The sequence below is a fragment of the Pinus tabuliformis genome, chromosome Q (assembly GCF_031772625.1).
Source record: "Pinus tabuliformis cultivar Carrire ecotype Pingquan chromosome Q, CPIR1, whole genome shotgun sequence".
NCBI lineage: Eukaryota > Viridiplantae > Streptophyta > Pinopsida > Pinales > Pinaceae > Pinus > Pinus tabuliformis.
This window is the reverse complement of record NC_142296.1, coordinates 1221996942-1222016467: the sequence shown is the minus strand read 5'-3', so window position 1 is coordinate 1222016467 and position 19526 is coordinate 1221996942. Positions and strand designations below refer to the sequence as shown.

General features: G+C 33.3%; 1 protein-coding gene across 2 annotated transcripts in view; it reads left to right on the top strand.

Moving 5' to 3' along the window:
- Nucleotides 1–4050: 4050 nt before the first annotated feature.
- Nucleotides 4051–19526, top strand: part of LOC149224178 (L-ascorbate peroxidase 2, cytosolic-like) — a 209864-nt gene continuing 194388 nt past the window's right edge. The window contains exons 1-9 of one of the 2 annotated variants that reach the window (XM_089383504.1): nucleotides 4051–4218; nucleotides 4588–4621; nucleotides 4724–4898; nucleotides 5689–5754; nucleotides 5855–5903; nucleotides 6011–6093; nucleotides 8129–8208; nucleotides 8299–8401; nucleotides 8500–8558. In XM_089383504.1, coding sequence (XP_089239630.1) covers nucleotides 4089–4218; nucleotides 4588–4621; nucleotides 4724–4898; nucleotides 5689–5754; nucleotides 5855–5903; nucleotides 6011–6093; nucleotides 8129–8208; nucleotides 8299–8401; nucleotides 8500–8558 — 779 coding nt within the window. In that variant the 5' untranslated portion in view covers nucleotides 4051–4088. Of the gene's footprint in view, nucleotides 4219–4587; nucleotides 4622–4723; nucleotides 4899–5688; nucleotides 5755–5854; nucleotides 5904–6010; nucleotides 6094–8128; nucleotides 8209–8298; nucleotides 8402–8499; nucleotides 8563–19526 lie in introns of those variants that run through there. The other variant, XM_089383505.1, reaches the window with a different exon arrangement.

Below are 19526 nucleotides of genomic sequence, written 5' to 3'. Positions count from 1 at the left end.
TGAGTTGCGCAATTTTACAGTTACTAAGCCTCTCCCTCAGCCTATCACTAGGTTTTAGATCAGTTAGTGGATCATCATGCAACATCTTAGACTAGGGGTTTATCAGACTGATGTTGTCTTTTCAGGAGGCAATTACATATCCAAGAAATCTATCATGCTATGGCAGAATGATGAAGAAGGAGATGGAGAAGGAGAACATGCTAGAAGACACCTATGTAGCTCAAGATGCAAATTGATCAATTAGGAGAATGCACAAGGACATCGGTTTGTGATCGTAGCTTAATACCTTATGACACTAAAGTCACCTCATATCTAAGCCATTTGAAGGTGGATAGAATATCATTCTCATGAAGATACATAGCAAGAAGCAATAAGAATGAATTGACATTGCCAAGTTATCATGCAGTTTATGTCATCAGTGTCATGTCATGTCATGTTATGAGTCATAATATGCCACATCATTTTTGTGGATTATGTAAATTTTTATTCAAAATGTATTGTAAAGTGGAAGAAGAAAGGACATGTACAAAATATGATGACTCATGTAAAAGTCTAAATGTCACAGGAAAGTCAAACAGTCATGAGGGTAGTCAAGGTGTCATATGTGAGGTGAAGGATCACCCCATTGGTTATATATACACCCTCATTGTACAAGCAAAGGACTTTTCACCTTGGCTCCTCCCACAAAGCATCAAAGAGATAAGCTAGTTCTTTTGGGGAGCAAGTAGTGTCTCCAATGTTCCACTACTGGAGATAGCGATGTTCATTATATACATGTGTCTTGGGACTTTCACTTAATATATGAAGCCTAATGGCCAACATGTTCACCATACATGGATTATGAATATTTGTAAGATTGTTCTGTGAATGTTTATGATTCATGTTTGTTTTCACCTGTACTAAAGTAGTTGAACTATTTCGATTATTTTAGTGCTTATCATATTGAGAATGTGTTGTAATGGTTGCAATGACCGTCGCATCTTTGTGGACTATTCCGTTGGATGTTAGATGGATATTTCATGTTCATGTGTGTCTTTGCTAGGGTGGTACTATTACCTCTCTCTTAGAGGCTCACTTTCTTTTCCCTCTGGAATAGAAGAACCTTGAGACACCTACAATCAAACACTCACCAGACACACTTAATTTCTTTTGAAAGGAACATATGCATTCCTCTATCTCTCTTGGGGGACAGTTAGAGCCAAGGAAAACCTTTAAGAAAATGATAATCAGGTCGTATTCCAAATGGGGCTCCTATCCCAAATGGTGTGAGGTCTAATTGGAACCACATTTCGGGGAGACCCCTTGAATGTTGGCAGGTCCAATACTCTCAACACTAGGTTATAGGATTAGGAATGAGTGCACCCTTTTAAGTAGGTTAGTGATGGCCCAATTTCCACTTTTGAGGCCATAATTATCTTGTGATGCCCTCATATTCAAATAGCTTTTATAATATCTTAGGTTAAAAAACTTTCAATGATGATTTTTTTAATCCAGATTTTCATACTTGTAAGCTTCAAAATCGAATTCCATAATCACATTCCATTATTGTGCCCAAAAACACACTTTCAAAATATCATTTTGATTGTCCATCTAAAAACAAGTAAAATACTCCTAAAGTATGAGTTTCATTTAGAGCAATGCTTTTTCAAAATCAAAGTTTCTTTGCACATTTTTTTTTCCTTGCTACATGATTTTTCATTTGGATAACTAATGTCACTAAGATCCTCATGCATAGATCTTAATATTATGCTTCAAATGAAGCCTCTAAGAAAACATACTTATCAAAAAAACAAGAAAAAAAGAATTGCTTCATTTCAAAACTTCAACAAGAGATTTTTAGTGATTGGAAATGAGTATAGTATGCTTAGATGAAACTCATGTATGTTATCTCAATCATTTCCTTGTTTTTTTGACTTTGCTCACCATTGTTACCATGTGCATTATTGCAATTTCTATGTCATGTGTGGGTTACATTGTTATGATATCTATTTATTAAACACAACTTTCCATAGTTTTCATATACTTTGGGTTGATCCATTTACATATGCATTAATTAGCACATTTGAGTTTGTCAAATACCTAGCTTATGTCATTTCTTGCCATTTGTTGATGACCAAGATTCTAGTTTGTTTTCGAGGTTTCATTGTGAAAAAAATATGACAACCTACATGAAGAGACATGAAAGTACATTAGACTTTGAAATCACATAACCCAATAATCAATGAATATATTGATGAGCTAAGATAATTTCATGCAAAAGCAAGAATATAGGAGCGAGAGATAATGGAAACTAAATCACGTGTAATCCAAGCAAGTGACATATCATCTAGGCACAAGTGGGAGCCAAATGTAATTGATCACAATAATGAGACAAGATGCAAACAAAAATCTATATTCAAATTTAAAACATAAGGTAAAACAACTAGTTAACATTTTCAATTCACTCAATCCAAATTCAAAAAAAAAAAAACCCATGTTTGTGAACTTGGTTAATTAAAATTTCAAGAGAATCCCATTTTATTGAGCCTCTTCAACAACTTGTCAGTCCCATTGAAAACGCATCAAAGTGATAAGCTCCACCTACCACTATATGTCAACATGTTACTTGAAAGTCCTTTCTCCCAAACACCTTAGATAAATTCAATTTACAAAATCATGCCAAATATCATTAAAGAAATTTATAAGTTATCAATTCTTGTGAAAAAATAACAATATTAAACCTATTTCACTACATAAACTTACAAAAATTCCTCAAAAATTATAAAATATTTTTTTAAATTAAAGTAATTTATAACCTAAATATTAAATCCTTTTAAATATTCTTTATATTATCAAATAACCTTAAATATTCCTTATATTACTTATAATATAGATCAATTATCAAAATAAGTAAATCCCATAACACTTCTCCATATATTCTGTCGCTCAAAATAAAGTTACAAGATATAAATTAAAAATAAATTATTAAATCTAGAAAAAAGACATAACCACGTGAAGCCTATTCAGCTACTTACACCCTAGAGGTCGCTTTACTTGTAATTATTAAAACATTGGAAAGAGATATAACCTTGTTAAACCTATTCAACTACATAAACCCTAGGGGTCCCTCCACAAATTACTTTGTCACTAAGTAAAGTTACAAGCAGTCAATTTTAAATTAACCTCTTCAATCTTCGAATGAATGCAAGCATTAACCAAAACATCATCCTCATTTCATCAATGTTATTCTTCATGGCGTAGAGTCTAAGCTGCAATACTAGATGTTTTTATGCATCGCATCTTCCTTATCTTGAGAACTAAGGACCACATTCACTGAACACATTTGGAAAAATAAAGGTGCAATTGCAACATGAGCACAGCAAGTATATTGAGAACTATAATGAATGCTGCGAGTGTTGATGCTACCTGCTGAAATCAATTGAAGTTTAATGCTGAGAACTCATTGTGGATTTGCTATAATGGATAGGGAAACTAAAAACATTATGCAAATATTAGCAAGTGATTTATGATGTATGGCAAAGATGCTAAAAAGCCGAAGCTAAAAACAATATTTATGGTTTCTTGAACCAGATAAGGTTTAACAAATCCAGAGTTAAAATGGGTGTATGCTGGTTCAAACTCAGATTTGGCTCAAATAGTAGTAATGATTCTGATCATTCAAAGGGAAATGCTTTTGACAGGCTTCTCCAGCAAAAACTGCAGGCAAATGTTGTTAAATCTCATTGCTTCAGGAATCAGCTTTTGACAGGCTTCTCCACCACAGATTTGCAAACAAATGTTGTTAAATCTCATTGCTTCAGGAATCAATGCAGAAAAGGGAAAAGTGAAAGGTAATCAGAGAATAAAATGATCTATAATGCAGATGGCCAACAATATACGTGGGAAAGAAGAGGATGCAAAGGTTCTTGAACGAACAGAACAAATTGCTTTTGCACATATTCCAAAGCAATTTGTAATATTCCAGTTAATGGACGAGAAAGAATGAAGAAAAGAATCAGGTTTGTACCCTAAAGGAATCATTTCTAAATATCAAATCATTATTTTTCCGAATTCTGCACACTCGAATAAGGTTTGTACCCTAAAGTTGTATGAACACGCAGCATTCAATGAGTTGCGAAATTTTTGAACGATTGATGGCGTTAGTATATCCTCAGGTAAGCGAGGAGTACAGATTGGCTGTTGAAAGCTGTCGCAGAAAGCTGCGAGGATTAATCCAAGGTACGCTTCATTAAACATTAGTCTGGAACTTGCAGGTATGGACACTTGTGAATCACGTTACAATTCGAACGTGATCGAGATTTTTTTTGTTGTTTATTGGTAGGTATGTATATTTGTAAATCAGTTATGATTTCGAACATGATTTTGATCTATGGTTGTTTAAAATGTATTAGCACTCTGAAAAACCATTGCTCCACTCTAAATTTATAAATTAAACAAAATTTTTAAAATTCTTTCCTAGATTTTTAAACAAATTTAACTTTAAGCACTTGAAAAAAAAGTAATGTTATCTATTAATTAGACTAAGTTGTGAGTTATTAGACTAGGTTGTGAGTTATCAGTAAATCTTTTGTATTGTTTTGTGGACAGAAAAACACTGCGCTCCACTCATTCTGCGATTAGCGTGAGTCTGCATCTCTCAGCGACTTTGTTTAGTTTCTTGCTACGGTGGTATTTGGATCTGCGAGAGAAATTATACACTAATGTTTGATAATTGATTCATCAGATGGCATTCCGCCGGGACGTATGATGCAAACACTAAAACTGGAGGACCTTTTGGAACCATCAGGAATAAGGGGGAACTCTCTCATGCTGCCAACGCAGGACTTGACAATGCTGTGAAGCTCCTTCAACCCATTAAAGAACAGTTCTCCATTCTTAGCTATGCAGACTTTTATCAGGTAATGAAACCAGTTGTTGCAACTTTCATATAACCCTTATGTATGGATTTCCAGAAGTGTCTGTATATTACCAAGGATTTTATGGAAACTTCTGACAGGAGAGTATGGGATTCCAGAAATGTCTGTATTTTACCAAGGATTTTATGGAAATCGGTGAAGTGTTGGCTGAAACTTCTGACACCTCTTAAGTATGGGATTCCAGAAATGTCTGTCTATTACCAAGGGTTTTATGGAAATCGATGAAGTGTTGGCTGAAAATTCTGACACCTACTAAGTATGGGATTCCAGAAATGTCTATATATTACAAAGGATTTTATGGAAATCGGTGAAATGTTGGCTGAAACTTCTGACACCTTCCAAGTTTGGGATTCCAGATATGTCTGTATATTACCAAGGATTTTATGGAAATCGGTGAAGTGTTGGCTGAAACTTCTAACACCTCATAAGTATGGGATTCCAGAAATGTCTGTATATTACCAACGATTTTATGGAAATCAGTGAAGTGTGGGCTGAAACTTCTGACACTTCCAGGATACTACACAGTATTTCAGAAGAATATCTACATAATTATAATTATGCTTGCGAAAATTAACATGCTGAAATTTTATGGAATTTTTTTTTATCTATGATGAATTCTATTTTATTATTTATTTTGATTTATAACTTCTAATTGTATTCATTTTTTTTCATTAGACGATTAGCTTCTCTAGCAATCATACATAGAAGAAATGCTACTGCTTAAAATTCACGAATCCTTAATTGAATTATATTGTCACTATAAATACTACAGCTTGCAGGGGTTGTAGCCGTTGAAGTTACAGGGGGGCCCTCAGTACCTTTCCATCCAGGAAGAATAGTAAGTCTTCTGCTACCAAAACATAAATATATAGATAGATAGATTTTGATGTGCTTGGTGTAGCAGTTATAATGATTTTCAAATCTACTGAATCCTGCAGGATAGCGATGAGATCCCTGAAGAAGGCAGGCTACCTGATGCCACTGGAGGTAACAGGAGTATTTTTCTCATGACAAACTCAGTGATATCAGTCAGTCTTTTGTACATATGTCTGAAATGCCAAGTTCATATAATGTGCATGAATTTCTGATAGCAGGTTCCGACCACCTTCGAACAGTTTTCAACAGAATGGGATTGGAAGACAAGGATATAGTAGCACTCTCTGGAGGCCACACTCTGGTAAGCATTGAAAAAGTTGAGATATGTTTGCTATAAAATGACATGGGTTTTTGGGACTTTTACACTATTTTTATACTATGATAGGCTCATTTTGATATCATATAAAGAGTTATATGATATAAAGAATATAAAGAGTGAGGGGTAGAATTTTTTTAATAGAGTTAGAAAACAAATTATAATTTAGTTGTTAATTAAATAGAGAGGGTTAGTTGTCATTAGTTAATGTAGGCTGATTCATTATTATTAAAGGAAAATCATGCTACTTGAAATTATTCCACTTGTGGTCAGTAAAGGATAGGCTTTCACTCTTACCATCTCTGTTCAGTGCCTTGGGCAGTGAACCTATTTTATAAGTCAAAGAAAAAAACTCTTAACCAAACAAAAGCAATTTTAAAATGGAGTTGTTTTTAATGCGACTTTTTGGACTTTCCAGTACTTGAATCCTGCTGAAAATTGAGGTGAAATCTTGATTTGTGTTATTTAAACTGGTTTTTTTATTGTATATATGGATTCAGCACTCTCAAAAAACCCTTAGGGCACTTCTATTGTGCAGAAGTTACTCATCAAACTTGTGATTTCAATAAATTCCTGCAAGATTTTAGAAAAAATAAACCTGAGAAACCCACCAAGAAAACTTCCAAAAAATCTCACTAAAAACAATTAATTTTAAAATATACTCCAAACCAAAAAAAATTATAAACATAATTTTTCTTTTTAATAAATATAATTATAAATAAAAATAAAGATTTAAATTTAAATATAATATTACAAAATTTAAATTCAGATTTAGCTTTGAATATCCTATAAACAAAATACGAATGAAATTAAATATAGATTAATTTTTTCAATTTAAACTAAAATTAAAAGCAATAATCAACACGCAAATATACTTACACAACCATCATATTTTACCTCTATTGAGAACGGTAATCGATACAAGTTATCTCCAAAAACAAATAAAAGTTTGAGATAATTTCTCTCTAATCATCTCTAAAGACAAAGAGATCTATGAGATAATGGTAATAATTGAATTCTTGAGATAGTTTCTCCCCAATCACCTGTAAAAACAAAGAGACTCTGTGATAATCTCTCCCTGATTGTAATTATTTTTATATTTTAATCATCTCAAAAAACAATGAGATTCCTGGGATAATCTCTCCCCGGCAATAATTCTTTTCTTCTTTTAGTTAGAGGTTGGGCATATAATAATCTCTCCCTGATTATAATTATTTTTATATTTTAATCATCTCAAAAAACAATGAGATTCCTGGGATAATCTCTCCTCGGCAATAATTCTTTTCTTCTTTTAGTTAGAGGTTGGGGATATAATAATTTGAGAATTATGTAAAATTAAATTGACAAAAATAATTGGATATGTGCCAATTTTAAATAAAGTTTATAGGGGTAAATATTCTATTTGAATTTAAATTTTAATTTAGTAAATATCTACTCATATTCAATCATATAAACATAATTTTCTATTTTTTTAATTTTTTGAAATATGATGTTATAATTTAACTTAGTAAACATCTACTTCTTTCCAATCATATAAATATAATATTCTAATTTTTAATTTTTTGAAATATGATGTTGTAATTTAACTTAGTGAACATTTACTCATATCCAATCATATAAATATAATATTTTAATTTAGTAAGTATCTACTCATATTCAATCATATAAATATAATATTTTAACTTTTTTGGAATATGATGTTATACTATTTCTAATAGGTAAATTATTATTAGATTAATTTCATTTATTGAAAATGGAAATCTTCCAAATTATTCTAGGATTCGAGGCCTTAAGCTATTTCACATATCAAAGGTTTACCACAACATTGTTTGACTAAATGGACAAACTTTTTTATGTTTTTGTATCATCATCCCACAGTATTTGCATCCAGGTTGAAGGCTATAAATTAGATCTCATATTCAAAGTTTAAGCACTCATAAACTTACAAGTACACCACATATCCATAATCCTAATAATAGTTTCTGTTGATTTACTTGTAATGATTTACTTCTTATGGCAGGGAAGATGTCACAAGGAGAGATCCGGATACGAAGGTCCATGGACGAAAAATCCACTAATATTTGATAATTCCTACTTCAAGTATGGCCTCTAACATTAGCTTTAGCTTATTGTATAATTGGGCCATTTCATGTGTTACTGTCTAATGGTTGGTAACTTGTGCATCATTAGGGAACTCTTGATTGGTGAACAAGAAGGCTTGATACAGCTCCCTTCTGACAAGGCTCTTTTGCAGGATCCTATATTTAGTAAATATGTCCATCTTTATGCTAAGGTACAATAATTAAATTTGCCTCGCATGTTGTATTTTAGAGTTTAATATTTTGAGAGTTTCAAGTCAAAATTCTTATTCCAATTACATGAATTTTGCAGGACGAGAATGCATTCTTTGCTGATTACGCAGAGGCTCATCTAAAGCTTTCTGAGCTTGGGTAAGCATTAGTTGTTATTGTTTATATAGATATGTCCAATATAAATAGGTTTGCAAATATGAACAATTGATAGATCATTAGTGTTTCAATAGTCATAGTTAGTATTTGGGGAATAAATTTATTGTGTGACATCAAAATGAATTTATTCAAGTTGGGTAGTAAAATAAATTTATAGGTTAATACATTCTAGAAATAGGTTTAAAGTATCTATCTATTTGATCCACCAAAAATTGGCTATCTCAACTTTATTCTCAATGAGGTTAATGTTCTCAAATGCCACAAAAGTTTGGTCAACAATTTATCTCATCCAAATAATACCCTGAGTTTTTTTATATTTTTTAGGTGTATATTTTGCATTGCAATAATTAACATACCAAAAATTTCAAACACCAAGTTCCTAAATTGACCTACCTAATATCTACACTAACAACATCCCAAATCAAGAATGAAAGTTAAAACATATCTCTAGTTCAAAATGTGGTACTATGATAATGAGATCTTAGCATAACCATCATGGGAGGTCAAGAGGTTCTATAAATTGTCCCACTATATAAAATACAAGACCTGTATAATGAGTTCATAAAATAATATATTTGGGTACTCTAGAGAGTCCATTGAATGTCTCATTTTTGGTGAAATAGTTTCCTCATTTTGTTCATGAAATTGTTATTCTTGTATCGAAATGGGTTGAATATTTAATCAAGGAATACAACCATAATGAAGTCATTTAGTATTTTTATTTTCTATTATTCCTAGGATTAGAGAGACTAGGCATGGGTAGTCATAATCAATGATAAAGAATCAATGGTTGTAAAGGTTTAAAATGAAAAATACATGATATAATGGATAGAAAAGAAGGGGGAAATGATATGACATGGCATAAATAAGATATGGAAGGAAATGATAATGCCATAAAGAAGATAAAAGAGAAAAGAATGAAGGAGAGAAGAGAGTAAGAGAAGATAGAAGAATGAAAAATGAAGGAATAATAAAGGTAGAATATAAAAAATAAAAGAGTGGAAAAGAAAAATACAGAAGTAAAGAGGGGAAGAAAGATAAAATAGAGAAGGTGGAAAGCCAAAAATGAAAGAAAGAAGATATGGATATAAAGATCACAAGAGAATATGGGTGGACTAGACTAAGATGAGATTAGAATGAAACTAAGAACTCATTCAACCCAAAATGCTACTTATTATTGGAAATAATGGATATTCACCATCTAGTGTGTGGCAATGAATTTAGATTCATTGCTGCATAATTATGGCCACCTAGAGGTCTTGTGCCCACAAGAGTCAATAATTGTTGTTAGTGCCACAATCAGGGGTCGACCTTATTCTATTCGATGTTTAGTGGAATTGTTGCAGGTATGTGGACCATTTTTTATGTCATACATTCTATAATTTTCCTTGTGTCTACATAGATTACAAAGTCCTATAATTAGTGTGGATGATTGTCTCCTTTGCAACAATATAATGATTCCATTATCTATAGGCTTGGATGATGGAGCACATTTCCTTGTCATATGTGGGGTATCTCCAGACAATGTCAATTTTTTTTTCACTATGATAGGCCATCAAATGTCCTCATTAAGTGAGGATCACATAATAACATAGTAAGATATGTCTCAATTGAGTTGCTGCATGACTAGAAGGGTGATGATTGGTGCAAAGAAAACGTGGTGTTCCAAATCCTCAAATGATTTCTATTGTGACTTAGAGTAGGAAAAATTTGTTACTTGACTTGTTGGCCAAGTGATATAAAAGAACCCCACCTTGAACGTATAGTATAATATAGCAAGTCCTAAGAAGATACGAAGTTATGTTAGAGTCATCTAGCCTGCCCAATCTCAAATGATTTGAATCTTGGTTGGATCCATGTGCACCTCGTATTCATCCATAATCTATCCCAAATATTGAATTTTTTACATGCCGAATGATACTTTTTCCAAATTGGCATATGATTTGTGTTGTCGCAAGGTGCTTAAGACATGTTGAATGTGCTACCAATGTTCTTCCTAGGTTCTATTGAAGATGAGGATGTCATCCAAATATACAACCACAAAAGAGTTTGTGAATAGCCATAGGATATCATCCATCATCCTCATGAATGTCATTGGAGTTTTAGTCAAGACAAAGGGCATGACCAACCACGTGAAAATGCCTTCTTCAAATTTGAATATTGTCTTCCCTACATCAGTTTTTTCAATTGGAACCTGGCAGTTGCTTGACTTTAGATCAATCTTAATAAAGAAGTTTCCACCCTTAATTTGGTCAAGAATATCATCAATCCTTGGGATAGAGAATTTCCTCTTGATAGAAAAATTTTTTAGGGCTCTATAGTCAATACATAGTCTCCATGTCCCATCCTTCTTCTGCACCAACATGATTGAACTCCTGCAAGGTGAAGATTTCAGTCAAATATGGCCCTTTTGGATGAGCTCATGAATCTGACACTTTATTTCCTTATTATCCAATGGAGAGCATCTATATATTGGGCCATTACGTAAAGGAACACCAAGTATCAAGTCAATTGAATGTTTGACCTATTAGTGCAAAGGAAACCCCATAGGTGGAGTGAAGAGATATTTTTATGTCTCTACAATCTTGTCCACTTTCTTCTATTATGTAGAAATTCCTAGTGTAGAGGTTATGGTGGTTTGAGTGACATTCCTTTCACATTCAAATCGAACCATGAATAGAAAAAACTTTGTAGTATGAGATATTTCCTTTTAGTAGTTATATTGAGATCAATAAAATTGTATGGCTGACCTCCGAGAGTAGCAATGACACTACAAGGATGAAACTCATAAAAACATGACATTTCCACATATAAGACTATCCTAAAATAACATCACAAATGGGGTAACATCACACAATACCTCACCTTTTAAGGGTTGGATTTCATATGATAAGAAACATTGGTAACTAACATAAAATGTCTCATCCATGTCTCAACCAACAAATGGTGTATGGTTGAGGTGTAGCACTATTAGCAGCTTCGATCTCTTGGTTAACTTAGTTGATAACAAGTTCTTTTGGCTCCCATTATCAATGATGAAATGGAGTGGGGTCCCCTTCATCCACATTTATGAATGGAAGAGGCACTCCCCCTCTTCAAGCTCCTCTACCTCTTCTAGTTATATAGTTGTGGTCATGATGCTAGCACTAGATTCTATGTCAATGATCCAATTTACTTTATCTTTCTGTAAATCAGAATAAAAGCTAAAGTCTACATATTTTTATTTAAGATCCAACAATAATGACTATATAATGCGACATGCATCACTGTTGTGCCAAGGGATTTTGTGGAACTCACATCACTTTCTAGTGTCCTTTTTTGACTTCCCACTACCCTTATTTGCATAAGAATTGGGGTGGTTGTCTTGAGGTTGGTTTTCCTTATTGTATCCCTTGTTCTGTGAGTTAGTGTTTCCTTTTTTAGGATTTTGTTGCAGCAAATTTGTAGACCTGAACTCTTGCTTTTTCTGATGCTTCAATTTATGCTCAATTTTGATAGTATATCGATAAGTGGATCCCAATGAGGAAATTTCCAAGAAAACCATCTTAGTTTGGATGTACCTATCTAGGCCACTATTGTACTTTAATACTATGTGCTTGTTGGAGACCCTAATACCCAAATTTGAGTTCAAGGTATGGAAATTATTGGTGTACTTCAACACTTTCTAGTCTCTCTCTTTTAGTAGAGTTGTTCATCTTGTGCATTGGTTACCATAGTCCTTATAAGGTAGAATTCCTCCTTAAGGTATCAATGAAAGAATTTCAAATAGGTCCTACATTGAAAATCACATAGTCATCTTTGTTTTGTCTTTCCTAGTATCCTTCCCACCAATATTTGACATGGGGAACAACCTCTAGTAGGGTGAAGTGGTCTTCTCATCATTAAAAAAATTTTGGATAGAGTAACAACCCAATAATAGATTTAACCATTTCTCCCAAGAATATGCATCTATTTGGCCTTCAAATAATGAGATATCAAAGTTAACTTGTACCTTGAAGGGTTTTTCATCTCCAAAATTTCCACTTTTTGAAGGTGTCTCAACTACTCTTGGATGTTGTCAATGGGTTTGGGAAAAATTGTCCATCATATTATTCCTTTATCGTGTAAGCGCTTTATTAAGAAATAAATTGATGTGATCCTACTCCATTTTCTCTCTTTCCTTCTAACATGGGATATCACTTGGGTTTGTGATATTGATCATTCCTAGGTGAAACTAGCTTGAGACCCGACCATTTTTCCCCTAAATTCATCAAGGACATGCACTAAGAAACAACAAGGAGAAAATTGCTTTGATACCACTAATATAGGTTGTACAAGGAATGAAATGAAATGAAGTAAATTAAATGGAACACCCATGGAGAAATATAGTATAGAGTAAAATAATATAGTGAAAACCCAACTTCTATTAATAAATGAAATAGTAGAATATTGTAGAACACAAACTGGATAGAATGGTGGTAGTTATCTCTAAACAGAGAGAGATGGCAACAATGCGCATTAACAAAAGCTATTACAAGAGATTGAAAGAATGGTATTTTAACATAGATAAATAATATTATAAGTCCAAAACCATAACCCTATAAGATAAAATTCCCAAAGGTTTGCAAGCCTTGAGGTAGTTGGTATATCAAATTTCCGAGGGTGCAAATTTTACATACAATATCCATTTGGGCCACATGATATCTCATTAGAAAGAAATATCTAAAGAATAAAAATTCTTAATGGGGCTAGAATATTCCATGGTAGTCCTTGGTCCCCTGAATCACCAAAAAACATTGTTTAGAGCCTCAAAATGGCCCCAAAGCTTGGAAACCAAAAGTCATAACAAAAATCCCAAGAAGATAAAGAACTGTTTAGATAGTGGAAGAGGTGGGTGGCCATAAATATCCATTGGATCATACTCTTACTAATGATCATGTACTTGAACACCAAGCATGCTAATGGGAAACCATTTGGCAATAAGAAATCCCCTCACATGATTAAATCTCTTCCTATTTGATTCATCATAACTCTCAGTTTTTGGCAAAATTTGGTAGAAACTAGTCAAAATTGAAATGTTATTGCAAAAAAGAAACACACTTACATAAATCATAAAATAAATAAAGGAAATTAATGGTAAAGAAAATAAATATGCATACATAAATAAACACACAAAGAAAATTAAATATTACCTAACTATACAATGCTTTACTCTAATGAAGTAACCTTTGCCTTTGAAAACAATGCATTGAATTGAAATTACAACAACCTAACTCAAATGAAATCGCACACCACCAAGAAACTATGAAAACTACAATTCATATTAGAACAACATATCATGAATTATGTATATTATGCCATGATAGTTTGGAATATATGCCCTAAGAATCATCCCTTTAGAATGGAGATGGCACTTTCGTTTATACATGAGCTTGCTTGAAATGACTTTCTTTTATACATGAGCTTTCTTGAAATAGAAATAAATAATATTTAATTATAGATCCACTTGAGAATAGGATATTATGGAACGGTTACAACAAATATATACATATAGATCCATCTTAGAATATTTTCAAGTAGTTACGAAAAATATCTAATTATAGATCCACTTAAAGATAAAATATTATCAAGAGCTTACAACAACTTATAAATAGTTCCATAATCCATGCTAACTCCTAACATATTTTAGAATTCCATTAATTGTGAAATTCGAAATATGTGATATGGGTAATAATAATTTTCTCAAAATATCTTAGAAAATATCTATTAATGGTGTTGGGCTCCCTTAATCCATAGTATATACATGGAAAACTTTTAAATTTATAATAAAAATGAATATGAACCCATAACTACATAGAAATCTCCCTTCAAATAATTAAAAACATGAAATATATTGTCTTCCCTATGTGGCTATATGATTGGCAGTGGTTTATTTTTTCCTCTGTGTCATGTTAAATGTGCAACAAATGGATCTACAAATTCTTTGCACCATTAACTCAAATTTTGTTCTAATTTGTAGCTTGTTGAACTGTATCATAAGAACATGAAGTAATACCCTATTATAGCATCCCCCACTTTACCCTTGTTGTTGTAATGTCAAAATTATGACTTTGTAATTCCAACATGGAGGCTATGGTTGGCTGAGACATTATATGTAAACATCAATAAATTAAATGTGAATTTTAATTAGCTAGCATGACTGGAGGGACATATGGATCCAAATATTTGAGGGGAGGGATATTGAGTACTTGTTACATGCCTAGAGGGTTGTTGTGTTCCTATTTCATGTGGTTTTGTTTTCCGATGGGATGCCAAGAGTAGGCCATACCAGCCACCCATAATTTTCATAACTACCTACCCAAGCATGGACTAGTCTATGATGATGAGCATTCAAGTTGTGGAGTGGACATCTTAAGTGGAGACGGTAGCATATCATCAATTCCCCTCGTGAAACATGGAGAGAGAGAGAGAGGCTATGAACCAAAAGGTCGTGGTGGTGAGGGAAGATAAAAGAGGATTAGACTTCATTCTTTACTATTTTGGTAGTTGTGGAGAATGAAAAGAAATTAGTGCTAAAGTTAATGCGTAGAGAGCATGAAAAGCATCAAAATCTGAGGAATAAGGTATTTTTGGGTGAATACACTAGAGATGAGATTTGTTTGAAGCTACTAGCATGGAGACCATAAGGAAAAAATATGTGTGTGAATTGAACATGTGCTTTGTGGGTTGGGAAAGTGTTCCCTGTGATTGTGTTGAGTCCACTAGATGGTGTCTCTAATCCTAATTGATTAATGAGGAGATCGGTGGAGAACTGGGTCATTTTAATGCTTTCGGCTATGAAACACCTAGTGCTTGTTTCTTGGATGATAGGCTATCAAAACATGGAAATATGGGTCACTGTCATGCTTTCCTTAGGGTTGTGAAACCACTTAGATAGTGGACTGCAAACCTATGCAGTTCTTTCCATGGAAGGTGGTTGATAAACCACAAAAATTAGTTAATTCCATCTCCTAGAACTAAGACATAAATCGTTGATCTTGGGTGTAAGAGAGAAAATGAGTCATTATGGTGCTTTCCTTATGGCTATGAAACCACCTGTATAGTGGATTCCTTCTCCTAGTTATATTATTATGCCTTGGATGTGAATGCTCCTACATACACATCCCCTTAGACTATAGATTTGGCTCGAGGGTGGTCAGTTGCAAGAAAGATTTAATTGTAGCTAGCCTATGGTTGGGTGGAGAGTCGAAGTCCCTAGAGTTTCCAGCCATTTCAAGTTTAACAAATAAAAGTTCAAATCTCATTGAGTACAGTGACCTGCTGTGGTGGCGGCTAGAGGGGCGGACCCCCCCTGACCGTGGGTCTGCTCTTGCTAAAATCATAGGATCTTAGCATACCCGACTTGCAGGTGGTTGGTTATGCTCTTGGTGTTATAGTGGCAGCTATGAGGTTTGATCCAGGGTCTCCCGTGGATTAAACTTGATAGTTACCGATTCACCATGTGGTTAAAAAAAAAAAAACAAATAAGTATAATTACCTATAATCATTTGACCTATGGATGATGAAACTGTCTAATATGTCATTGGTTGATTTATGGTCCAACACTACTCATGAAATGTGTTGAATTCACTGCATATTCATGGTGGATAGATTTCCTTCTATGTCTTTATGATTATGTTAAATTTTTCGAACTGTGTGATCATTACTATCTTCATGAATTGTAGAGTTATTTATATGAATATGAATGGTTTTTTGAAGTCCCTCAGTTGACCTATTATTACAAGTGTTTTTATTTATTTGATATGTTTACAAATCTATATTAGGAGCCATGATAATATTGAGAGGGGGATTGAATCAGTATTATGTAACTTTTTAAACAATATTTAAAAGTATTTATGTTATAACCTAAAAAATAACACCACAACATTATAAATCAAACAACAAACACTCATGAAACAAAAATGTTTACATGGAAACCCTTAAAGGGAGAAAACCACAAATCTTCCTTCTATTTTTTATGTAAATGCAATATCCAACCTGTTGTTCTAATAGATTTACTAGAACTGACCAGAATGAGACACTCTTCCCCTGATTTGTAAGCACTTATTTGCTGGAAGCACATACTCCCACAAATTGCAAGCATCGACCCATTGAAGGCACCGACTTTCTACTCTTTTCAAGCACTAACTTGAAGGAATCACCCACTCCATGATATGTAATAACCTACCTTATTTTCCTATCATATCCTTATTTCATTAATTTTCAAACTTAGACCTTCAGGCACACCCTTCTCAAGAATTCACTACTAGAACTCTCAAACAACTAAATATTCTTCAATTAGACAAACATACTTACCATAGAAATTCAAATCTAATTTTCTGCTCAACCATTTATTGCTACTCTCATTCACAATTCTACATTTCTACCCTTACACAACTCATAACCATAAGTTTTGCTTCTCACATTGTGGTTGTATATTTTTTATTCAAGTTCTCTACAATATGAATTTTTCATTATCAACTTTCTTCCTTGCTTGACCTTGATTGTGCTATTCAACAACCAACCTTCTCATGTTGTTTTTCTTTTTTCTTTTATAAGCTTGACCCTTCAATTACCATGGGCAATAATTCATGGTTTTACCCATGAAAAAATTGGTTAAATATGTCAACATTTCTAATTGTTTGATTGTATCAATAATTCAAATCCTATAACAATGGAATTATTCAATGGAACTGAGCTTTCAATTTCTCCTTTCCTTTTGCATTTCACTTCATGTTCTCATGAGTCAAAACTTGGACCTAGACTCCTAGGTGATTATTTTTTTGCTTCTCATCAACCTTGTTTTCTTATTTGTCACTCCAAATTTCTAATCGACTAATAGACCTTTTTACATAAAGTGGCCCCCATTGTTATTCCATCTCAACCTCGAACCCCCATATGGCTTTATTCAACTAGCATCACAAGCCATCTGAGGTCCATGTAGCCAAGGCTTTGATGACATCTATCAATTTCAATGAGCTTTCTGAGTCAATTTCTAAATATATTTCCATCCCAGTCACTGAAACCTCGAGCTAGTTCTCCTTTGTGCATTGACTTTTTCTAAAAAAATCTTTTCCCTATATCACCATTATTGGTTGGAACACTATATCCATCTCACTTTATTTCAATTACCCCTCCCCCCCCACCCCCATCCATAGTTCATTCTTTTACTTTAACTTCACATGCATTTTAGGGCTGCAAGGCTGGGGATTAAGGCTGATCCCTAATTAGGTTAACCTAAACCTTAATTAATAAAATGCATGTGATTAACTAGGTAATTAAATAGCATGCATGTGAATCTTGCATTTGAATGATGTATTTTTTTTTACAATTTAAATGTGCCATCCTTGTTGAGTCATCTACCATATCAGCATTGACTGGACTGCCACCTATGCCATTTGTCACTACTTTAGTTTCCAAGCGCCTACTATGCCATGGAATCTTATTTTCACCCATGTCACCTTCTCTACTAGCATCCATATGAAAATCATTATTTATGAACTTATTGGTATTACAACCTCAACCAAATCAACAACGAATGAATTTCAAACATGCACACCACTTATCTTTGAACTCTACCACTTTTTGATGATGTGATCCTTCTCGATTTTCTTATGAGAAATTTAAAATAATGCACACAAGATATGAAATTTTAGGATTTCAATTTGATCAAAGGAGTTTTGTGGTTTTCCTATGAACCCAAACAATTTACCCATCCACAGCATTTCATGGAGCACCTCAATCTCTACTTTGCACATATGCATTGAACATACTTCCTTTGACATCAATGACATTATATATGCAAAAATCCTATTCTTTGGAATTTATGGAAATGCCATGAAACATTATATGTCGGTCATTGATGGAAATTTTATCATTGAGCAACACTTTCTCATGTCATGCTCTCATATCATGCATCTTTCTCCCCTTGTGTTTTTGATATTTTTGCACTCTCTATTTGTATTATCTCCAATGTTTTTCATGTTGGCATACTCTCCCCCTTTTACATCAGTGGAAAATCATTTAGGTCCTCCCCCTAAAAGGATATAATTGATTGTGCATCATGCTCCCCCTTAAATTTGCACTTTACTCTATGCGCAATTTCCCTTGCTACACTTGATCTAAAACTCATTGTTTCTACCTATGAATATACTTGATTTTCTATGTGATGTGACTCTCCCCTTTAGCTTATGAATCTGGGAATATTTTCTACAACCATACTCCCCCAAAACCAGTATAAAGATGATTTATTTTTCATTAGCCAATCTAATATTCCTGTGAACCTGTTTGGTATGTTATGATCTATCAAATGGATTCGTTTCCACTATATATAAATTTCCCTTGTCAATATTATGACCAATTATTTTTGAACGACTCCTCTTGAATTTGTATTTATCCTACTAATCTTTAAACCCCCCCCGATTTTGTCTCAAATTACTATATCCATCCTTGTACGTATGGAACAACTACCCTCTTTTCCAGTGGAGAAAAGTTAGTGAAATGAAGAGTGAGACACAACTCCCAATTCTCTCATCAAATATTCAAAAGTTCTTGACCAAGAGGCTTGGTAAAAATATCAACAAATTGTTCTTTGGTTGAGATATATTCTAGCTTCACAATCTTATCAACTACTAGTTCTCTAAGAAAACGATACTTGATGGGAATATACTTTGTCTTGGAATGAACAATAGGATTCTTGGATATGTTGATGACACTTGTATTATCATAGATAATGGCTATAGGCTTATCATACATTACCTTCATGTCTCGTAGTGTTAGTTTCATCCACAAAATATGAGTACGACTTGTCAAAATTGTTATTTACTTAGCATCAACAGTAAATAAAGAGTTATACATATTCTTTGTATTGAACTAAGCCACTAATCTATATCTAAGAAAGAAGGAAACACCACCTATGTTTTTCCAATCATC